The 25,316-nt window shown below is 35.6% G+C and overlaps 1 protein-coding gene and 1 pseudogene across 1 annotated transcript in view; one reads left to right on the forward strand and one right to left on the reverse strand.

The window, feature by feature from the left end:
• The window catches only part of LOC148956128 (adenylosuccinate lyase-like), a 62,018-nt gene that overhangs the window by 18,810 nt on the left and 17,892 nt on the right, over nt 1–25,316 (forward strand). The window contains exons 5-6 of the mRNA XM_089094080.1: nt 3,997–4,148; nt 9,817–10,034. Of these exons, the coding sequence (XP_088950206.1) occupies nt 3,997–4,148; nt 9,817–10,034 (370 nt within the window). The remainder of the gene's footprint in view (nt 1–3,996; nt 4,149–9,816; nt 10,035–25,316) is intronic.
• LOC148956129 (uncharacterized) lies at nt 23,925–24,945 on the reverse strand (annotated as a pseudogene).

The raw sequence follows: 25,316 nt of genomic DNA on the forward strand, positions 1-25,316 counted from the left end.
TGAAACAATCATATGTAGTCGATCTTTTCATTGAAAATACAGAATTCTGTTCTTTTCTATACAGTTGGCTTAAAGCCCTTTCCAGGGTTAAGAGACATGCCAAATTCAGATACAATTTGATTTCGGGTTCTAAATTGAGAACCCCCTTCAGATACAATATTCAAACCGGTGTGATAATTTGAATTTGCATCATAATAATCAAAAGTATAAGTGCTTATTTGTTTCTGTCTTTATTTGCTATTTTCAACTGGGCTAATTGTATCGCTAATCAATGTGTTTTGTTTTTATTTATTTTGTAAATTATACTTCTGATTGTGTCAGTGCATCATAAAATATCACCCAGTTTGGGTTTGTACGTGAAGTGGGTTCTGAATACTGAACTCAAATGCTAATTGTATCTGATGTTGGTATGTCTCTTAACCCCGGAGAGAGCTTTAAGTCCACTGGTAAAAAAAAGAAAAATTTTGTATTTTCAATGAGAAGATTGATTTGGATGGGTATTTGATTGTTCCTGGTGTTCTTCGCATATTTCACGTGGATGAATTTGCTCGTAAGCTTCTAACATTGTTGACATTGTATTTCCTCTACCTTGAAGCTTATGATTTAAATTATGCAAATGGTTAGTTATGTCTATTAAAATAAATAATTTTCGTTCCCATTCATCGTTCATCAATTCAGGATAACTAACATTTTTTCAGAAACAAATTGTTATATTTATTATTTTAAATGTTTAAATCGGTTTAGAAAGTTTTCTATTTAATGGCCATCGAACTTAGTAGTGTAGCAAAAGGTCCTTGTATTCGCTTTCCATTTCCAACCAGGAAAATTTGAATCGACGATGATTTAATACTTTGAATGTGATAAAATTTGTTATTTTCATAACCAAATCCATTACATTGCACATTTCTTCTGGGACAGATTGTATGCAAAGTGCTTCTTAGTGTATTATGCAGTGATAGCTAAGCACTTGATGATTAATATGCTCTTTCGTAGTAACGAAACCTGTTTTAAGCCTGTCATACTTTTTTTAAAACCTGGTTTAAAACAGGTTTAAAACCCGTAAAACAGGTTTAAAACCTGTCATTCGTTTTTTTCTATCATTGGACGTTGATATTACTTTAGTTAGTACAATATTGTGTAATTTTAAATGGACTGTGGCAGTTTCTGCCATGTCTTCCCCACTGTCTGATTTTGAAGTGGCAGAAACTCCTAAAGCTATTCTTTTGGGCCAGTGGCTGTAACATAACGTTTAAAAAGAGATACCTGGGCTGTATCATGAATATTGATAGACTCGTCAACAAACGTTGAAGGAAATCCTGCAGATTTTAGATCTTTCACTTGCTGACCGATTGAATCCTCCAATTTTTTCTTCTCTCTATTTATAGTAGTTTTCTGCTGATGTTGGTATCTCTTTATTTTTTTTTTGAATTTTTTTGAATTTCACTGAAAACGCCTTTCAGTGGAATTTGTCACTTTCATTCAGGGTTGTTGTCCAATACTCCTGGCCAATCTCACTGAAACGCTTTTCAGTGGAATTTGCCACTTTCATTCAGGGTTGTTGTCCAATGCTCTTGGCCAATCTCAATTTATGACTATGCTTGTCTTGGTAATGCGCGTAAAGTGTTAGACCGCGTAAACTACTTTAAGCTGTTTGACATGCTAATGAATCGTCCAGCAATTTCCTATCTGCTGTAATATTTCTGTCCTAATAGAAAATCCTTTAAATGTCTCTTCAGCTTCTTTCCTAAAACAGTATATTCAACCATCTGAGAAGGGCTTTCCACTTCTTTCTATTTCCTGACTTACGGCAAAACTTGCCATGTTTACACCACTTGAAGGACGCAACCAATTGCTGAAAAAAAAACATTTTTTTTTGCTGACTTCACCTCAAGGATATTTTTCACCAAATGAAGCATATTTAGAGGTGATATGTCTTTCTAAATTTGATTTCTTGTTATGAGCTATGCTTTCCTTGCAGACAAAGAACAAAGGAAGACCGTTTATGTTTTTAATAAACGTTTATGTTTTTAATAAAAGCAAAACTTTCAGTCCATTCAGCATTTAATCCTTGATTCTCATCTTCTGGTTTTCTTTTCTTCTTTTTGGGGGGCACGTTGTAATCAAATGTTAAACACAGTTCCACTTATTTTCAACTTAACACCAAATAGATAGTAATCGATAATGTTTAATTTATGCCAAATAAAATATCCTAGTGCATATTTACATCTGCTACATCTGATTGCCCAAATCCATTTCGAAAACCTTATTCTTGGTCTCCAGCTATTTTGCTTAATTTTGCCCGCCCAACCAAAGAGTAGGGGTAACTTATAAGAGCGAAAACTGGCGCTAGTGTCACAAAATAACTGTCAGCGCCATCTAGTGTTTGGCGACAATTGGCATTTATTCAAGCTTTGCAATCTTTTTTTTTATTTTTTTTTGCTAGGAATTAAGATCAGACGCTTAATAATTCCCTAATTTTACCAATTACATTAATTAAATTAATTGTTATTATTTTTACACTGGGGGAAAATGTTAAGTGTCGCCAAAAACTAGATGGCGTTGATAGTTTTTTTTTTCGATACCAGCACCAGTTCCTACTCTTATACGATACCCATGCTCTTTTCGAAAAACTCCAAGTACAAATTCTCTCATTAGTAGTTTAATGGCAAGAGTAAGGTAGCCCGGATAAAATCAAGTTGTTTTTTGTACAGGTTTATTTTAGCTCTTCAGTTCCTCAGAATATGCTTCAACCTTAGATGAGCTGAGAAAAAATAAAAATAAAGCTTAATTGAAATAAATCTTATAAGTTTAATTAAAATTAAAAAAAAAATTAGATTAAAAAACTTTACATAAATATTTTATCTCTGATCCTTCCCTTATATAATGAAATAATCTACATCTCTTAATTTTTTCGCTAAGCAATTTAAAATTTATTAGCTATGTGCGTTGTCGTTGAACGGACTATATAAAAAAAAAAAAAACTGTGTTTGTTTCTATAGAAATGACAGGAGGTTTTGCTCATGGCTAATACTGATACCTCTTGAATTTAAAGAAACAAATTGTATCTGATATCAAAGGTATCCGTAAAGTGATACTCTGCAGTAGTGGTAGACAATTTTAAGCAATACTGGGACGAGGAAATTTTACAAACGTAACGCGTATCGAATTTGAGCCTTAAGGCAATGATCTCTATTACCAAACTCGAAATCGCTCTTCAGCTTTGTTTTAACTATTACTTTGAGTGGCTTATTTGTACAGAATACTTCATGGAATATACAAATATAGAAATGGGCCTGGAATTTAATTCCGGTGATGATATTATGTGAAAGCGTCTCCATAAAAATCTAAAGAAGAAGAAGAAGAAGGTATAGAAATGGATTCTGAAGCGGCGCAGTGGCAGTAATCTCTGCTGGGTAATACGGGAACCAGAGCTAAATCTCAGCTGCAGCAACCTGTTACATTGAGCTGCAGCAACTTATTACATTAAGCTGGAGCAACCTGTTACATTAAGCTGCAGCAACCTGTTGCATTGAGCTGCAGCAACCTGTTACAATGCCTGGCATTTGATTTCGTCAAATAGTTTATACGCAAGTGTCCCCATAACAATCCGAAGAAGAAGGAGTTACATTGAGCTGCAGCAACCTGTTACATTGAGCTGCAGCAACCTGTTACATTGCCTGGCATTTTATTTCGGTAATGAGTTTATACGCAAGTGTCCCCATAACAATCCGAAGAAGAAGGAGAATATAGAAATGGGATAGTTCCTGCAGTTGAGTGGTAGTGACACTCTTCTTGCTTGTTGAAAATTCGATGTTAGTCCACTCTACTGAACTCGTGTCCATTCCACATGTCGCATCAGCTGAAGTATATAAATACTTTTTTAATGGTACTAGAATGGAAAAAGAATCCTGGTGATTACTCTAAGAAGTACGACTTTAAATTCTAAAATGAATATTTTTCTCGAATGGATAAATATTTACAGTTAAATTTTTACAGGCGATCATGAGAAGGTGAAAAAGTTGGATAAGCGTGTTGCTGAACTTGCTGGATTTGAGAAAACTTTTGCTGTGACGGGTCAAACGTATCCCAGAAAAATTGACTGTGATATAATTTCAGCTCTCTCGTCTCTTGGATCAACTCTTCACAAGGTAATGCTTGTAATTCTTAATTAACAACTGGGCTAATCTAAGTAAGCTTACTGTTTGAAAAGCCTAAGATCAACGTGGGAATCTAAATTAAAACACCTAAACGAGGAAAGTTGTATGTTTTAGACAAGTCTGACTAAAACTCTTATTTTTAAAAGTTTTTTAAGACATGTGACTTATTACATAGACTATTTTACGCAGTCAATGGGTATTGAAACCTAAAGTTCGATCTCAGTTGCAGCGATCCGCTGCAGGGCTAAGAATTTGATTCCGGTGATGAGCTTATGGGAAAGGGTCTCTATAATTACCCAAACAAGAAGAAGTAGAGGAAGTTATTGAAAAGCCTCAGTGTGCTGCAGTGGACTGATTGATCTCTGCTTGATTGTTCAGAACCAGCACAAGTGATTCTAGGGGAAGGGCAGAGGGGTACTTGCCCGGGTGTAGAAATCTTAGTGGCGCAAATTTCCAAAAAAAAAATTACCTAACGGTTATAATAATTTTTGTAATTTTTGAAATTTTATTAATAAAGAAGAGGGTGCAGTTAATAAATGAAAAAAGTTAATAAACTAAAAATTAATTTGTAAATCGAAAATGATTTCATTAATAAATAAAATTTTTATTAAAACTTGGTCCGAGAATTTGTGGAAGACTGGAGGGGGGGGGGGGGTAATCAATATTTTGCTTTGGGTGCAAGAGAGGCCAGAACCATCACTGGGGGCCAGAGGTACAATCCTAGCTGTCACAGGGTCTGGAATCATGTGGAGGTTATGTTTTAGCGTCTCCAAGTAATCGGACCAGAAGAAGAAGAAGTAATGAAAGGTGCATCTAATGACTGCTGTTAAATAGAAGAAGAAGAAGAAGACACTGAAAATGAAAGAGATTCGGAAAAATCGATTATTCGGGTATAATGCTTCGATGAAAGTCGTCTGTAAGGACATTGAATATTTTATATTATATTAAGGATAAATAATTTACTTATGCTTTTCAATTGAAAGTAGTTTTTTTTCTTTTTTGCATCAGCCTTGCAGTTCATCCTTTGCTAATTGGCTGCAGTTTAGCTAATTACTAAATATTTAACTATGAAGCGCAGCTAACACGTGATACATTAGGCATTTGTTGGGTAGTTGAATGAAAGTTGGGCAGGGCTAGTTGGGCATGGCTGAGAATTAAGTGCTACACACCCAAACTGACGTTTGATTTGCCCTTTGGTTAAAATGCGGCTATTATCGGTAGTAGAAGCAACCTAGTAAAGAGTAGACTACAGCTCATAGTAATCGAAAGTTCAAAAACAAGTTTGGAAAAAAAAAACTATCGACTGACAATTATACAGATTTGTCCTAATAGTAAAAGTTTATTAAGCAATTAACTTTTGAGAATAAGCTTGATAATAAAATAATTCCAAAAAGAGCTTGAATCTCGTCAAAAAGGTTGACTTTTTGAAACGAAAAGCAGATCATTTGAATCGCCATGATTGAAAACCCTGTACAGGAGGTTTTGAGCCTCCATCTTGAAAAACAAGGAAAATCCCTTTTTTGCATGGATAATAGTGACATGTCTCCAATTTTTGTATATATGAAGGTACTACCCTGGATAAAAGTGCATTTTCTGGTCCGTATTGATTTTTCATCATGCTATTTAAATCTTTCATCTTCAGATAGCTGTGTGATTAGAGTTTCTTTTGGATAATTTCTTTTCTTCTTGTAGTATTTCGCTTTTGATCTTATTTTGTTCTTCTTTCACCTCATTTTTCATTTTTAATTAACTTTGTATAATCTTTTTTTAATTAAATTTATAGTCCGTCCTACCCGAGTGGCTAGCGCTCTAGACTTGAAATCCTTGAAGGTCAGGGATTTGAGTCCTGCTGTCGCTAGTTATTTTGTTGTACGGGAGTCAGCGATATGACTATAAGCTCAGCCAGAGTCGACCTTACTCTAAATGGGTACGTAGAAAAATATGGGGCGAAAACACGGGAAGTATAGGATGATTTGCCCTCAACCACGCATTTCACTCTCGGCTGAAGGCATCAAATCAGGGGATCAGTTCCTGCGCGGCGCAGACCATTGGTCAGCATGCGAAAAAATTCTTAAGTTTAAGCACATGACGTTCTATGGAATGCTTCAGTCATTAAAACATGTCTGTGCTACCGACTTACCCTATTTTTTTCAAAACTATTAAAATGATGGAATTTTTGAAAGTTTCCACTACATTCTCGGTCGCTGCGTAGATATTACGCAATTCTTGACCAAAAGAAGTATGCAGCTGATACATGTTACAATATGTGAAATATCGTCCATGAATTGTATGCACTGATGTTTGAAGTTCATAAATTCTGAAGAAGAACTTGGATGTGTTTCCCAAAGGAAATTAAAATTTAATAAATGAATAAAATATAGGCCACCCTAAGTATTGAGTGACAAAAATTGGCAAAAATAATGGTAAATTCTATTTAATTATAATTTTTAGTGATTCAAAAAAATTAATTTTTTGGTCCTCCCCCTACAATTTCTGTCCCTCGACAAGTTCCCTTTCTGTATTTGACGGCTAGCATGTTGGAAAAAACTACCAAATCACCCTTAATTTTTTCCTCGATTCCGTCTCTTCCTTAATCACTTTTTTTTATGTATTGTCTTTTTTCGTCTATTTAGTTTATTCCTGTGTTTTGTGTGTATTAGATTTGAACTTTGTTCCTTTTTTCTAACACAAACTGTAATAGTGTTTATTGAAGACCTGAGCAAGAATATAAGGAGCATAATAATTACAATTTATGAAATAATTTAGTGATCACATTCGCTATCTTTTAGCGTGCTTTATTGAACTTGAGAAGCTCTGCCTCTTTTCCAATGTATGTAGTTATTTATAAAAGAATAAAAAGACTGCATTCACAGCTCATTAATAAGACGAAGTTGGTTTTAGCCCTTAATATTTGTTTAAAGCTTGGATAATGTGAGCCTTCTATGAAGTTTCTATGTCACTTCTAAACTTTACTTCTAGTGCAAAGGCCTCGTAAAGGGTTGGAGTAACGGAAATCCAATCCATAGGTCGCATTTGCAGAACACCGAATTATTGAAATAAGTATGGTCATGTCTTATGGGAAAGACCTTAGCTTAGAAGGGCCTGGAAAGTGTTACAACAACAGCAACCCTCCTGGTCACAGCTGTGGAGCAATACATGTGCCCTTGTCTTGGCCTTAAACCTTGTCTTGTGGGCAAAAACATGGTTCTATTTGAAGGTTGCTTTGTAATTAGTCAACTCCCGATATAAATTGCATATTGTCGAAGTAACGAAAAAATAGAAAAATTGTAGACTTTATTTTTACGAATCCCTTTATTCACAATGTTTTATCTTGTGTGGCAGCCCTGGATTATTTTCTACGGTATCGGATCGTCCGTAAAACTGTCAGTTTATAAATTTTAACCTTGAACTAAAAATGATAAACTGTCATTGGACCTGATAGTTTATACGGCAGTTGCTCACAGCTTTGAATCCTCTATAAGCAATCGGATTCGACTCACCTGCCCCCTAAAGACTGAACTAAAACCCTAGCTGCTAACCCCTAATACATTTATCTGAAATCAGATAAAGTCATATGATGGATGCAGATGACATGTTCCGTCTCTAGCCTTCCCAGAGGCTAGAGACGACCTCTGTGACAACCTTCACAGAGGTTGGGTCGAGTACAGACACCCGAAACTCTTAACTGCTGCTGCTGCTGACCAACATTGACTGAATACTGCCAGCCTGTCTAATACTTTAGGCTAATGACAAGATTTATGAGCATCTGACCTCATGGGGGGCTACAAGGAGAAATCCTAGAAAGGAAATATTGAGAGACTATCTCGTCTCATTGTGTTTGGTTCGGATCCGAAGTCTTGACCGTCTGGCGGATGTGCTGATTACAAGACTTAAGTACCCCCTTCCCTTCTCCAAAATTCAGACCTAGACTCTGAAACTTTATACCGATAACACTAGTTGTTAATTCTGCATAAGTAGCCTATACACCCCATTTTGGTTGATCATCTGACAACTTCTTTCGACCGGTATTGTAGTATTTGAAATTAAGGGAACCCCTAGCCCCTACAAGGGTGAATCGTTCCCAGACTATCTTAAGACAATAGTTGTAACCTCTTATATAGTGTGGTTGTGGTCCACGAATCCTTCTGGGTGTCGTCCATTTGAAAATATGTTGGTGGGCTGGTATTTAGAGGCGGTATTAGGTTTTAACCTCAAAATGGGAATAATTTGCAAAATTAGCTCTACTTTCCACTAATTTTTGTGGAAATCCAAAAACCAATTATTCGTGGAAATCCAAAAACCAATTCATCTGTATAGCCAGATTAAGGGCTATTTATGCCCCTTATCCCCGCAAGTATTTCTGGTAAAATTAGACTCATGTCTGGCTGGATAGCCATATGACGCAATGTTATTTTCCATGAAGTCATATTAAGATCTGACAGGTCTTCATGTATGAATAGGCCTATGATGAGTTGAAGGGATAAAAAATATTTAGTTGATGTCTCTGGTACTTTAAGAGACTGCGAAAAATTCTGGAACAAAATTGTAGTCTTTTTAATGGTGACGACCTCTCCGTATTAGCATACGGATGTGAATCTTAGATATTGGCTAAGCAGCTTGAAAAACGAATTCAGGGGTTTAAGAGCAACTGTCTTGACGCATCCTTGGCGTCCTCTGGACTAAGATCATCAACACCTCTACAGGCAAGATATCGGGTATCGGGCTCATTTGGAAACCAAGGGGTTTATCTGAGAATGAAAATGTGCTTATTTTTGTCGATTATAATATGGGTAGTAGGCTAATTTCAGTTTTTACTCTGATCAACTTCGAAAAAGTGTTGTCGAGTAACTGTTGAAGGTACACCTGCATAATGGAGATTAAGGAGAGTTTGTGAATATGTTAGAAATCTAAAAGTAAAAGGTAATCTCGATCTTGAATTTTCCAATAGATAATTTCAAGTTCTCCAGAAATAGATAATTTCAAGTTATCTGGAGAATAGACAGTTCTATTCTCAAAGAGATAATTTCAAGTTATATACAAGTATCTGACATCATATGACTCTTCAGAAGTTTAGTTTTGAAACTTGGACAGTTCTGTTCTGTTATTTTTTTTATTTTGTATACTGCTGAATTTTATGATAGCCATTTTCGGATTATAATACGATTTCTTTTTTTTAGTTCTTTTATTGTTCTTACAACTTTCCTCTTTTTTTTACGTGGAATCATTGCTACCTTACATAGAACCTACACCTTAGGGTTAAGATAGCTTTAATGTAGTAAATAACACAAACAATTCAATATAAGACACTAGAAGCTAAGACAAAACAGTTAAACTCGGACAGACCTGGGTAAGCATCCCAGCTGATACCAGGAGTCAGCGTGAGTAGTGGCTGGTTGCTCTGCCCTTGCTCCCTCCATCCCCCAGCCCATTTAGGTTCAGTCTTTTGAACTATGCTTTTGTTGAACTCTGAATGTCTGTTCGAATAGCGGTTCATTATTTTCTAGGGATTTTTTGTTCTATCGAAGTTGTGATTGGTTTGATTTCAAAGGGTAATTTGTTCTACTTCTTCTGCTCCAGAATAATCTTTTTCTGGAAATTTACCAAAAATTTCTGTCTGGAAAAAGTAAAAAAAAGTTACTTATTAAATTTTGTTAATTAGCTATGTACAGATATCCGCTTGCTCGCCAGTTTCAAAGAAATTGAAGAGCCATTTGAGAAGTCACAAATTGGATCTTCAGCTATGCCTTATAAGCGCAATCCTATGAGATCAGAACGATGTTGTAGTTTAGCTCGTCATCTAATGACTTTGGTGATGAATCCCCTTCAAACAGCTTCGGTTCAGTGGATGGAAAGGACGCTAGATGACAGCGCCAATAGGTAAGACATAATCTGTTTAGTTTGCTACACAGGTTCTGGTTTTTGGCTTCAACTTTTTTTTATATTTAACACTTAACTTTAACACTAAGGTTTTTTTTACTTTAACACTAAAGTTTTTAATCTGAGTGGTATATGGAGCTTTTTGTCAGATGCTTAAGACAGTTTTTTTGAAGTACTAAAAAACTTAAGTGTGAAGAACGAGGGATTGAAGAGGGGCCTGCCTCCCTCATATACGAAATAATTTTTGTGTGTTTTAAGCTTTGTTGTTGCTTCTGACTTTTAGTTCAAAATAAAATTAGTTTTTACTTAATTTAATTTAATGAAAAACATTCAACCGCGTTTATTGTTCGTCCTGGTTTCAGTTTGGATATTTTATTAGTCCTGAACAGAAATAAATTGTTTCGCGGTTGTTTATATTTTGTAAATTATATATTCACTTTCGGTTTTGGATTCTAAATTAATACAGATTAAGACATTATGGAGCCGTTGAAATTTGCTAGAAAAGGGATGCTCTAAATGCTTACTTTAGAATTTAATCCGATTCATCACAAACTTTCCCGCTGAATTGTTTTTTCTGATGTTTTTAGTTTCAATTTTCGTTAAATGTTGAAGGATTTACTTTGTTCGTCATTTTTTAAAATTTCGTTATGGATTTTTTGTTAATTTTTTTTAATTTATTTTAATTTTTTCAATTTAAATTTGAATTTATACCAATTTTAGCCGATGGCATCAATATTTTCAAAATAATAAAATAAAAAATTGTAATTCACTAGCAACTCTTTGACCTCTTTTGAAAGAAAACTAATGAAAAAAAAGTAAAGGAAAAGCGTTATGGATTATTTTATTTAATAGTTAAGAAGTTTTAATTTTCTATGCGTGAAATTTACGAATTTTGCGGGAACGATTTCTTACATACTCCCATTTGACTTTGAGTATTTTTCATCCAAAATTTCCCTAGAGAAGAGTTTAGAGAACTTCTCATGTCTCCCAGATTTTTTGTCTTCGTTTTTAATACTTAAGAAGAATTTTTTTTTACCAAAGAGCGAAAATCTAATAAAAATGAAATTTAATATAAAAAGCGAATGTTGTATTTCTCAACAAAACGCGAAAATATAATAAAAATGAAATTTGACATAAAAAGCGAATATTGTGTTTCTCAATATTGTTCCGATTCTTACTACTTCCGTTTTGCATTTGTTTTCGTCACTTTGTCGGTAAGAATTATCTCGGAAGAGGTCAAAGAGCTTCTTACGTCGCATAAATTTTTCTATTATATTAGAAATACTCTTTTCAACAAAAAATAAATTTTCTTTGAAAAGATAGTCTATTGTTTCTTATAAATTATTGCTTTTCTTTACATATTATTTTTCTTTACTTTTACTTAATTCATTTCTTTACATATTTTCTGTACCTTTTTATTCTTTAAGCCTAATTGTTTTCTTTCTAAATTTTTAGTGGTAAATAATCACTGCAGTGGTTTGCAGTGGTATTTTCACTCTAAATTGTTTTGACTTTTTTTCTTCAGGTGTCCATCAATAACTATAAGCATTGTCAATGATTATTTGCAGTGGTATATCCAGGCTAGTTGACCTGGATACAATTTACAATGGTACACTTACATCCCAACGGAACTATTTAGCAAAAAAAAGGAAAGGTCTCTTTCTTCAGATCCAATTTTTTGGTTGGATGAATTTGAATGGACTTGCAGTTAACAAAAAACAACACTTTATAGCCTATCGATTGATGATTCGTGAATTTAAAAGAAAAATACAAATTTTAGATAAAGAGGTTAATAGTCCCAAAATGACCCTTTGTTACTATCATTTTTTTTTGTTAGGACGTAAAAATGTCAATTCTTTTTATAGATTATTACTATTACTGCAGCACCAAGTAAAGCCTCCCTCTGTACACCCTCCCAGGAAGTTCTTGTTTTCTCTTGAATATTTCTTTACGACTTTCGCCCGCCCAATTTCTCAAACAACACTGACTTTAAATTTGTTACCATTGTTGTTTGATGTCATTGTTACCATTGTTATCAATTGAATTCTTTGTTACCATTGTATAAACTACAAAGTAGATGGCTAATAACCTTCCTAAACGCTCTTCCCTCCTCCCGGGGTGGATAACCTCCTAACCTCCTTTAAAGGCTCCATTGGTAGGAATAAAAGTAGGAGGGAACACTAACAATTTGTGAAGCAATTAAAATTACGCTCATTATCAAGGAGGCACACTTGTGCCTCTATAAAGAGGCGACCCACCACAATGTTAAGCGATTTCAGGTCCTAGAGGTTGCAGAGAGACGGCGGTAATCGCATTTTGTAGCCCAAGCTCAAACTAAGAACCTTGCAAAATTTCATCCTCTTCCGACTTTATCTTCATGGGGTAAACTGGGCCGGAAATTTCGACCCTCCCACCACAGCCCCCCTTTAACTTTGTCCGATTGGGCTGAAATTTAGAGGTTAAGCTTTCCTAGGGCCCGGGAGCTTATCCTCGAAATTTCAGCTTAATCCGATCACTCCTTTAAAAAAACCAAATATAGCCACTTAAAATTCATCATTTTTTCTTCTTAGCCACGCCTACAGGCCACAGTTGGCGACTGATCCGGTTGAATGAGGACTAATTCGAAGTAGAAATTAACCTGTTAGGGCCTTTTCATATTTTCAGACCGAAAAAATTATCCCCCGAATTTACATTGACGAAAAACCTCGTTTTTCTATTATAGCCCACTATTAGCAGGCTAGCCCGCGAAAACGCAGTCTCGTTTTTCTCTAAAAGTCTGCACGCAACTTCCGGTCCTAGTAATCACAGAGAGAGCGTTAATCGAATGTTGTATCCCAAGCTCACACTAAGAACCGAGACCAAGTTTCCCCCCTCCGACTATCAAGGACTTACACGGGTGACTCTCTAAAGAGGATACCACCCCCACGGGTAAGTAATGTCATGGCCTGGCGGTCATAGTGGGATGGCAGTAGTTGTATTTGTAGCCCCAGCTTAAACAACAAACCGTGCACAATTTGATTATCCTCCAACTTTATCTTAATAGGGTAAACTGGGCCGGAAGTTTCGACCCTCCCACCACAGCCCCCCTTTGACGTTGTCTGATTTGGCTGAAATTTAGAGGTTAAGCTTTCCTAGGGCCCAGGAGCTTGTCGTCGAAATTTCAGCTCAATCCTATCACTCCTTCCCTGTTTTCAAAAAACCAAATATAGCCACTTAAAATTCATTTCTTTTTTTTCTTAGCCACGCCTACAGGCAACAGTTGGCAACGGATCCGGGTGAATGAGGACTCATTCGAAGCAGAATTTGACCTGTTAGGGCCTTTTGATATTTTCAGACCGAAGAAATTATCCCCCGAATTTACATTTACGAAAAACCTCGTTTTCCTATAATAGCCCATGTTAATTTTTCCCACCACAACCCCCCTTTAACGTTGTCTGATCGGGCTGAAATTTAGAGGATAAGCTTTCCTGGGGCCTGGGAGCTTATCCTCGAAATTTCAGCTCAATCTGATCACTCCTGTTTTCCAAATCTGTTTTCCAAAAACCAAATATCAAGTTTTGCTTGCGTCAAAAAGATCCCCCTTACTAAAAAACAATTACAATTATGTCTCTTTAGTGCAACGGTTGAGACTCCTGGCTGTCCGGCGGAAAATCTGGTTTTGATTCACCGGTAGATAAAAATTTGTATATACTGAATTTAAATTTTAAAAAAGATACTCAGTTTCTTTTTTAAATTATTTGAAAAAAATTACGTTTTCTAAAGAGTTAAAGAGGCTGAGTTACAAAGTGGACCCTTAAAACACCCTGTCGAGAAAGAAAAGAATAATACACAATCATCTAACAGTTAGTCAAGCAATAATAAGTAATAAACTGTACAAAAACGTGCAGAAATTATTTGAAAAAAACTACGTTTTCTAAAGAGTTAAAGAGGCTGAGTTACAAGGTCGAACCTTAAAACGTACAGGGATTAGGAGGCACAGTTGGGGGGCTGCCGCCCCCAAACCCCCCGCTTTCGCAGCCTGTAAATAAAAAAAAAAGTTTTTTAAAGTGAAAGTAAGGAGCGACATTAAATCTTAAAACGATCAGAAATTATTCCGTATATGAAAGGGGCTGTGCCCTCCTCAACACCTCGCTCTTTACGTTAAAGTTTTTATTGTTTAAAAAAAAAGAGTTGTGAGAAAGTCAAACTTTAGCGTAAAGAGCGAGGCGTTGAGGAGGGCACACCCGTCTGACTGACTTTATTTCAAACAGTCAGCTGTACGAAAAAAAATGGTCCAAATTTGGCTTTCTATGGCTATAATGAGAGAAAGGTTAAGATGGCTAGGATACGTTTTGCGAATGAAAGATGACAGATTGCCAAAATTCGTTCTTGTCAGAAAACTATCTAGGGCAAAACGAAAAGCAGGTTGTCTGGAAATAGTGTGGGAGGAGGTCGTAAGAAAATATTTAAGAGGGAGACTTTAAACAGATTGGAATGAAACAGGATTGTGCGTAGCCGTCTTGGCCTCAAGCGGCTCGATCCTGCCGTAATTTTTAAAAGAATTGGCCTTTTTGTTTTATTTTTGTGAGAAATGCCAAATGAAAATTGGCTTTAAGTATAGTAGAGAGAGCAATATTAAACTAACTCCATTAAACGCCCCCTTTTGTCCCTGTCAAATTTAGACCAAAGTAAAATCTGTATGCTTTCTATGCACCTGTCATTTACTACCATTCTCTTCAGGTATATTTGCAGGAATGGGTTTCAGTGAAAGGGGGAGGAGGAGAATTTAGAGATGAACCAAACTTTCCGAAACAGGAAGAAATAGATGAAGTACATTGAAATCATAGACGCTTGGGAAAAATTTCAAGTCATAAGGCTTGGAAGGGAGGCCACAGAACTAGAGATAAATAATTTCTTAAACCACACTAACTTTCCAATTATAATTAATACGAAACGAAAATATAGAGAAAATGGGTATAAGTTTTTAATATTTTTACTCATTACAAAAATTATATCTGTTTTTCCATATTTTCATTTCGTCTTAGGTGTAGAAATAAGGTTCACTTTCCGTGAATACTCCGGATTCTGTCCACGCTAATAAAAATCCAAGCAGACTGAAAAAGAGCTTGCCATTGAGCTGATTCTGTTAAAACGCAAGCATAACCTATTTTGTTTTTATTTAAATTATAATCAACTTAGGATTTTTAGGCATTATCAAGCTTTGTTTGTATCCCCTTATTGTATCATTCATCATGCTATCTCGTTTTATCATTACTATTCTGTTTTAATCCATTCCAGGTTACTTCATCCTGCTATCCTACTCCTGTCATTGCAACTGCCACTTTTTTCTGTCACATTAGGAAAGTAAACCAAGAGAACTAATGAACAAGCCAATTTAAAAATTCGAAAGCTAATTTTGGGGATAGAAAATTAATGAATATGTGAGATGGGGAATAAAACATTCAATGAATGAACTAATCTTGCCACATAGGAGTAAAAAAAAAAAAAAAAAAAAAAAAAAAAAAAAAAAAATGCCGCTTGTAAAAACTATCAATAAAGTAAATCCATTTTTATATATGGTTGATCTTTCCGTTCTCCTATTTAGGTTATCAGTCACCCAGAGCAAGAATCTGTTGCGGGAAGGGGGTAAATTAAAAAAAAAAACGGGAGAAAAACAGCTGGGATATATGATATAGGTAAGAATCTATAATTCTTTTTGTATACCCCAATTATCTGCGGATGGGGGAAAAGCCCCTCTGTGCAGGGATTTGACCCAAAGAATTGCGATTGTATACTCAACCAGAAATCAGAAAATTTTCTCATGTAATCTGTCAATCAGTGTATGAAATGAACAGTTTGATGTGCTCAAATAGTAAAAGTTTTGTTATTTATTATAGAAAAAAAAATATATTTCTAGGTAAATAGAGATTTTGCAAATTTTGTTCTATTTCATGGTCTAATTCAGTTAGGACGACAGTGTCTTTTTACTTTAACATAGTGTTTTAACGTTTTCTGGGTTGTATTTAGAAGAATGGTTACTCCTAGTCTGGGATCATTCAAGCATGGCTTTAACTCATTATAATATTATCAGACTTTTTTCAGTTTTTCTTTTTTTTTCCTTTTTTTAAGACATAGTGTCAGCAGTCTGCTGACATTGGGAATATTTCTTGCTTTGACTGATTTTTCGTTTTTGAATTTATTTCTCTGGCGACAAGAGGACTGAGATATTTACAGAAAAAGGGCGAAATTACTGAAACGAGAGAACTGAAACGAAAAACGGAAAGTTAAGAGGAGATATTCAAATTGTTTCTAATAATAAAGGGACATAACCTTGAAATAAACTAGTTATGAACAAAATAAATAATTTCTTTCTTTCCTTAAAATTCAGCACAAAATCACAGATAGAACTAACGCATTTTTTATGAATCCTCTTTATAATTTTTTCATGTTTTGATGGGAAGATTTAAACGAGGTATTTCCCCAAGGTACGGCCTTAGACTTGGGAGACCGAGTTTAAACGAATCCTGGATTTGTAGCCCATCTCGGCGAAGTGAGTTGGGAAGTTAAGATTTTAGGGTTACAAAGGAAAGGAGTTGTGTTTTAATCGAAAATCAGTCTTGGCTCTGAATATAAGGCCTTCACATATCTCTTCCTGCCAATCTCCTTTTTTATGGTTTGCTTGAGTTTATCCACGATCTTAGGCGAACCTCTCCTTGAGTTAGCCCTTGAGATACTGAAAAAACAATCTAGGGGGGAAGATCTGGGTTGCCTGGGATACCTAAGACCTGGGATGCCCATACATTGTTTGATATTTGGTACCTTACTCCGGCTTGCTGGAGCCAAAATTGTGTTACAGTTGCTAATTACTAGCACTCATGGGCGTACAGAAGGGGGCAACTGCCCCCCACCTAGAACTTCAAATTTATACTAGATATAGCTGAAAAAGCAGATGGTTGAAAAAGCAGTTGAAAAAATTTAGATGGCTAAAAAAGTAGTTGATAAAAGGTAGATGGTTGAAAAAGCTGTAAATAAACAGCTGGAATGACAGAATAAAAGTCAAACAAGAAGCAATTATCCATAATGTATTGGAATGATTTAGCTCTAATCCAATAAGATTAATGCTGAAGATTATTGATGATTTTTGGTGATTACTTATTAATATAGATTTCATAGGTATGACAGAACTTGCTGGCAATATAAGGTTTTGTGAGCTGCCAATATAACTTCAGCCCCCCGCCCTTCATCACATAATCCCCCCCCTAGAGAAGAAGCTACGTACGCCCATGCTAACACTGTCGTAAAAGTTACACTTGGACTGACTTGTTACAACAAGAGACTCATTTCCCTTATGCACGGAGCTGGAATGAAGCTCACACTCTCGACCAGGTCATATCTATGCTTTCTATGGTACTCTGAGTAACCTATACTTTTTTTCTTGGCTATATTGAGGCGTAATATTATCCTGTTGTAAAATGTTCTCCGGAAATTGTATTTCTTTTCTTGGAGGAAATGTTCTTGCATTCAAAGGAGTGCCTGAAATTGTTCAATAGTTTTTTTTGGTTTTAAATGTATTGCAGCAGTGTTCAATTTTTTTTTTTTTTTTTTTTTTTTTTTTTTCGATTGAAGTCTAGTTTTCACAAACTTTGCTGTTACTGTGTTGTAAATACGGGTGGTTTTTTAATTTAATCAAGAAGATATATAAACAATTTGACGTGGTCTATCTATTGGGTCACACTTAACCAAATTCTTAAAATGTATAAATTGGTAGAAAAGTATACTAGTTTGGTAAAATGTAGAAAAATAAACTAGTTTGGGCTTTTACAAAATGATTAGAGTTTAGACTATTCAGGTTATTCTCAAGGTGAATCTAATGAACTTAAGCTTGATCGATGGAAGTGGCTTGACAGTATTCAACTTCAAAGATTATACATCTATTTTGTAGTAAGGCGAAGAAAAACTTGGATGAGGTACTGCTATGCCAATAGGGTGCGGGAGGGGATCTAGGTACAATTGTCTGCTGAAATCGAACAAACAATATTCCTCTCTGTTTTTTTTTATATTTCATTTTCTTCGTAGAAAAACCTAATTGTTTCTATTCCTTTCGTATTTTTATATGAAGTATTTTTATATTTTTAAGAAATTATATAAAAACTTTTCCTTTGTGCAGTTTTCAGTTAGTTTTAAGTAGCTTCTGTGCAGTTTGGTCATCAATTAAAACACTCCTTCTATTGTGTATGTGAACATCCATTCCCTCTACGTGTGGACGAAAAACTATTGTCAGAGTATGAAATCTTAAGGGTAAGAACCTCCAAGGCCTGTTATTCTCAAATACTAGAATTTGGAGGCTTCTGTATTTGAGATAGAGGGTGGCATTCTTTCCCAAGTTTAATTTGCGCTCGATTACACCTACGCTAACTCCCTTCCTTTCGATAAGAGCACCCATTTAGGGACCCTTAGCGCAAAATTTTGTCTCGAGCAGTGCCAGGTAACCAACAGTTACCTGAAAGGATTAAAAGTACCTCATTTCAGTAAAGAACTGAACGGTAAAGAGATCTATGTTCTTTTTTCGTTTTTTAAAGAATTTTAATTTTTCCTTTTTATTTTAAAAAACTTTAAATAAACAGGTAAGATTGATGTGATGAAACTGAGGAACTATGTTAAACGGGTCATTCTATAACCAGTCCGAGACTTAGCCTCTTTTTTTAATTATTTTAACTGATTTTGTCGACTTTCATTCTTCCTCAAAACTATTCAGTTTTATTTTTTCGGTGTCTGATTTTAAGATTGTAATTCTCAAACATGTTTGCAATTAAGGTCGACCAAGAGTTGAGAAAAAAGAAATGACATTTGAAAAACATCGGAATGTGCGGGATCTATTTTATTTCTTAAAAAAAAACATTTTTATATGGGACATTTTCTGCGTGAAGAAAAATGATATTTTGCCTTGAGTCTCTATTCGAAGAAAAAAAACTCATCAGACAAATTCTACCTCCTTGTCATAAAAAAAAACATTCAAAGACCATAGGATGATCGACATCTTTGGAAGAGATCTAAAAGAAAATCAAGGCACATATTCCAGTCGACGGGTGATTCCGACATTTCGTAGTTTTGTTTTAATACCTCGTAAACAGGAAACCTATGAATTTTTAAAGCCCTGAAACCTAACCAACTAGCATTTTTGGAGTTCCAACGACGTATAAAATATTTCAATCAGGAACTTATTTTATAACCCTTTCATTTCAACAATTACTGCATTGACAGAGGGATTTGCAGTGGTAAATTATTTTCTTTTTTAAGGGAGGGGGGGGGATTTAGTAAAAAAAACTGGGTTTATAACATCTAAATTTAGGCTTAATTTATGTAATTTTGGGAAGTTTTACTCGACAAATTCTTATAAACGTAAGTTAAAGCTGAAGCAAATTAAGCTGCACAAACCCCATGGGGAAGTGGCCGACTTCACTCCCCTTCTCCTCTCCTGATGCACCGCTGGTGATCTAGGGTGGTAATTTCTAGCATAACAGAGACAGTAGTTGCTTTATCGCTTCAAAACTTGTATTACCAATGAGAACACAGTTTTACGGTCAGCTGAGCTATTTCGAGCTTAAGCTTTTATCTAAGAGCACTGTAAGCAGTCAAAATTTCACATCTAATTTTTACTTCTAATTTCACATCAAAAATTGAAATTAGAACATCAAAACATGAAATTAGAAATTTCTAATTTACGTGACTAGAAATTTGTTCTATCAAAATTTCACATCTAATTTTCACTCTAATTTCACATCAAAATTTGAAACTAGAACATCAAAACATGAAATTAGAAATTTCTAATCTACGCGACTAGAAATTTGTTCTATCGCGTAGAATAGAAATAAAAAATAAAAACAGGATATTCCTTCGTATTTTTAATGCAGGTTTTGTGTGACGTGGCAAGTGAAAAATTCTCTGATGTGTTTCGAACATGGACTGATATTCTTCACCTCTGTGACTTGTGCTAAATCTTAAAGACTTTCCCTGGCGTCTTTTAGATTTTTCTTGACTTTCTCTAACTCTTCTTCAGATTACGGATTGTTCTAATTCTGTTTAAGCATATCCTAATTCGCTTCAGAATATTCCCCAAACAGCTAGATTCTCTGCAATTTCTTAATCTGACTATCTGTTTTTAGAATGAATGTTTTATTATGTTCTAAAAATTTTATTTTTCTTAGCTTTACTTCAATGTTATATGCAAGATCTTTGAAGTTACTACCGTCCATTCCCTATAATTTGTATCCATCGTATGCTACCGGTGGCATTTATTATGATAATTTAAACCTAGTTTTTCTGTTAAAGAACAAACAAGTTTATTCCAGTAAAGTAGTTAGCGCTAGTCCAAAACTTGAAGGGGCGTTATTCACGTTTTTGGCTAATGGTGGGACTAGAGTTGATTCATTCCCTTATATACCAGAGGCATAAAGTTTGACGTGTATCCTATCCTCTGAAAAGTTTATTTTAGGAACCATCCAGTTTCCTGATCCTCTTTCTTCCTTTTCCTCTTTTCCTCTTTCTTCACAATTCGCTTTTGAAGCTTTCTTCAAACCCCTACAATCTTCAAAATCTTAGTCAGAAACCTGGATAAAATGAAAAACATGTCTTACCATGTTTAATCAGTAGCGCCAATTCAGAAAAATACACGTAAAAGTAGGGGGGAGGTTCATTCCTTACTAACAACTCGATATTTGTGTTATTTAAATACCGTGGCCTCGATTTAGGAGCGCTTCGTGTCCCGCCAGAGTTTTCAGTGACAGTTGCCGTAAATAAATAACAGTAACATCAGAAAAAGTAATCTTTAAACAGACAGAATAAGAAAAACTGGGTATTCATGTACAGAATTGCTCGTAGAATATTGGAGTGGCAAACATAGATGCCACTAGCTTCTAAGAAATAATAACGACTGCCGGAAGCACGATACGCCACTTTTATAGGCGCTGAACTGATAAAATTGTATGCTGGAAGAACTTGGTATATTCTTCTATCGAATAGTTTCGGGTTAGACTCTCGTCGTCGCTAATTTTGCAGTAAAGTGTTCGGCGGTTGGAATTACTAGGGATGAACAGATCTGTCATACTATGAACTAAGGTATAAAGCTATACCACTTCATATTTAATAAGACCCCCCGTACTTGGCCAGTGCCTTATCTTGGAAAAATATCCTTACTAAATTATCTTTCCTGTACATAAACAACAGACTCTTAATCTTGAACATTATGTATATAGGGTGAAGGGGCTGGGATTGGCCGAACGAAATCTTGGAAAACTTCTGGTTTTTCAACATTTGTATTTGTATAAAAGCTACTTCTATAGCCTAGTCTATTCAAATTCAATGATTCTATTTCACAACACTTGTCTTAGAATAAATCTGTCCAAGATTAAATGTGTCTGTGATTTTGCAATATTTTTCCGACTTTAACATTCCGTGTCTAAGATTGGACAACTTTCCAAGATTAGGCCCAAGCTTTAAATGTGTATTTAAGATTAGGCCCAAGCTTTAAATGTTTATTTAAGATTAGGCCCCGCTTTTGTCTATCAGTATATTTGAAATTGTGACTGTTGTATATGGTTAAACTATTCAAGCTAATACGTACTTATTCAGAAGATTTTGACAAATTCTATGATGAAACAACTGTCTAAGGGGTATAATACATATTTTGAACTCTCAGCTATGCTGACGCTCCTTCTTTGGAGTAGAATTACAACCAACTTCAAACTTGGTAAGTTTTCATTCAATTTATCAATTCTACTCCAAAAGTATCGCCTTAGTTCCGCCTTCGAGTTCAACTGAGATTTTAAAGTTCAGCATGAGCTATACCAACACTAATGATCAATAATAGCCCTATTCATTAAAAGAGGCTGTTGTACAAAAATTCATTTATAGTAAGATATTTCAAAAATAGCAAATTACAGTGAGTAAATTCAAAAGACAGATAACTGCTGACCGCTTTCAATTGGTTTATTATAGAACCTTGCAAACGTTTTGGCATTTGGCCAGCCTACATATTTTACGATTTGATCCACATCAACTCCTCTTGTTATAAGGCGGGACGTTGAGGCAGACCGTGTACTATGATCACCATAAACAGCTATATCTATACCTGCAAGAAATAAAACTTCTTTTATCCATCTAGAAATTGATGACTTGGACGCAGCAGTATGAGGCTTACGATATGTAAGAAAAAGCACGTCGTTTCTATTTGGATATGATGTCATTCTAATATACCGAGCAAGATGCTTCACCGGACACGGGGACGACTCTTGAAAAGGCCGAAATTTAACTACTGATTTGTTGTTGCCCGGTTTCGTTGTTTTTAAAAACACAATGGTTTGAAAATCAAAACTCCCATTATCAATATGTATCATATTACTAAGTGATAAACTGGTCAAAAACTTAACTTTTTCACAAGCTGATAAAATCAACAAAACTGCTAATTTTTGTGTTAGTGTCTTTAATTGAAGATTTTCGATATCCCAAGCTGGCAGTCTAAAGAGATCGAATACACATTTTACATCCCAAATACTTGAAATCTTGGGTAGAGTAGGCCCTCTATTAAAGACACCTCTCATAAACTTCTTGGTGATGTGATTACTGCCTAACTGAAGGCTTGGTAAGATTGCCGATAAAGCACTACTCTCAGTATTAATAGGACTATATCCAATACCTGAGTGAAAAAGTTCCATAAGAAAGATCAAAGTCTCTGGTAGTGTTGCCTCCAAGGTCCGGATTGTGTTTCTTCCTCAAAAGTCGATCCATTTTTCAATGTAAACCCTGTACTGGCGCTTAGTCGAATCCCGCCATCCATCCATGATAATTTCGACTGTGGAGGAAGAATATCCTTGGTGGTGAAGCCCGTGCCGGAGACGACTCAAGCTGCTAGGCGTAACGTCTTGGACAATGGATGGTGCAAGGTCGGTTTCCGTGGGAGAGACAAAGTAAAAATATCATTTGGTAGAAATATTGGACTTCCTATTAAAAGCTTTAATAATAAGGGATACCATACTTGTGTGGTCCAGTTTGGAAAGATCAAAATACCAGTGGCCTGATAGACCCAGAAATTTTATTTGTTGGCTTGGAATCAGAACTGACTTTCCCGGATGAATCACAAACCCCAGCTCTGACAGTAATTTCGCTGTTTCATAGACATTGTTTTGACATTCTAAATGCGACTTTCCCAGAAGGAGAGAATCATCTAAATACACAACTGACAAATACCCTTTTCTTCGAAGCAGGGAGATAACAGGTTTCATAAGTTTCGCAAGAAGCCTCGGAGCAGATGATAAGCCATTTGGCATTACTGTGAACGCATAACAACATTCTACTTCAAAACTAAGCCATATTTGATCATCAAATTCAACAGGGTATGAATAATAAAAATCGACTAGGTCAATAGAAGCCATATAACAATTTTTTGCCATTAAAAGAACTGCAGACTAACCACTTTCCATTTTAAAATGGTATATTTAATTCTTTCATTTAATTTTTTAAGATTCAGAATAAGCCGAGTAGACCCATCTTTCTTCTGGACCGTAAAAACGGGAGAAATACAACATATTTCCTTTTTTCTGAACTCGGGTACCTTAACAATAACACCTTTATGCAACAAAATTTCAACTTCTTTTCTTATAGCCTGTATTTCTTCAAACGTAAAATTTTTGTGTTTTGTTTTCAAAGGTTTTAATGGTGTTTTCTCAAATTCAATCTTATAGCCTGAGGCTACAATATTCAAAATATTCGAATCACTGGTTATTGACTGCCATTTTAAGATGTACTTACTAATTCTCCCCGCTTTAAAGTTATCAGCCAAATGTTGTGACTGCCTGTTGAAATTAACACCAAAATCATAAAAATCAAAGGCGGGGTATGTTAAATAGTATATACCAACTATTTGCGATCCCTTTTCTGGAAATTCTGGAATTTGGACCTCTCTTGACGGTCCTGGCCCTGTCTTCTGCGATAATGTGGACGGGGGGCCTCGTTCTGCCATCGGCGATAACGGTAGACCCCCCTTGCACGTTTTTTGGTCTTCCAAATGATTTTTTCAAATCCGCCACGGATTTGGCTTTAGACGTTGTTTTGGCAACAGCTTTGCCAAAAAGAAACTCCGTGACTTTGACTTCAGGAGCACATAAAGCTGATGCTACAGTGGGATCTGGGCTCAATTCGAATTTCATTGCATGACGTCTTTTTAGACTTAGATCATAATTGGTGAGGCAAAGCATGTGAACTGCATCTGTAAGGTTTTTGACAACCTTTTCTTTGATATGCTCATTTTCAAGCTCAAGAATCGCATTTGCTGCCTCTAAAACACAAAATGTTGAGTGAACAATTGTCCGCTGCACTTGAAGTGCCTTAGCATCCCTCTGTTTAGCTTGTGATGAGACAGTAGCCCAAACTTCACTATTCACCTTTGGAGCAACAATTTTATCGGTATTCGCAGGCCTAGGGTGGCGCTCAAATAACTATTTTAGCTTCACTATTTCCAAAGGCTCAGAGAAAGCTATATTTGCAACTTCGGCAAGTTTCTTATGAATTTTAGGACCCTCTTTGGTACCAGAAGGTTCTTCAGAAATCTCTTTGAATAGAGCGTCATTTGACGTGTTTTCTTTTAATCTTTTACCTTTGTGCTTGTCCGGAGAAGCCATCTGCTTTGTGTCATGGATTTTTATGGGGCTCCGAGAGCAAGATTTTTCGTTCCTAGAACTAATTTCAAGGCTCCGAGAGCCATATCGAGCACGAGTTTGAAACTCTGGGCTCTGAGAGCCATTATTTGTTGTTTGATCACTATCACTTGAGAGTATCTGCGACGCGAATGAGCTTTATGTTGCCTTCCACGCCTCTCACGATCATAATCCTCATTGACTAAATTGTCCAACAATCCAATTACTATCTCAATACCACTCATTATTTAATTTGGTCCGAATCAAAGCGAAAGCTAACGTCAACTGGTGTTGCGTTGGCATCGATTGTATGCGTCCATCTCTCAGTTGAACTCAAAGGTGGAGCTAAGGCGTTCCTTTTGGAGTAGAATACATATTTTAGAGTGATTTAACTATTGAAGTAGTGATCAGCTGTTGGACTTCTTGGTATCTTACCCTATATTAATTCGTTAATTCGTGGATTTTTAAAATCAAATTTAGCGACTGTCTTGCTGGCTCTAATGATGGCCACTGTCTTGGTATATTAACCCTGTGTCAATTCTTCAATTTTTAAAATCGAATTTGGCTACTGTCTCGCTATATTAACCCTATGTCAATTCGTGGACTTTTAAAATCG

Source organism: Artemia sp. Qi Xiang Cuo, chromosome 1, assembly GCF_049724085.1.
Source record: "Artemia sp. Qi Xiang Cuo chromosome 1, ASM4972408v1, whole genome shotgun sequence".
In the NCBI taxonomy this organism is placed as follows: domain Eukaryota; kingdom Metazoa; phylum Arthropoda; class Branchiopoda; order Anostraca; family Artemiidae; genus Artemia; species Artemia sp. Qi Xiang Cuo.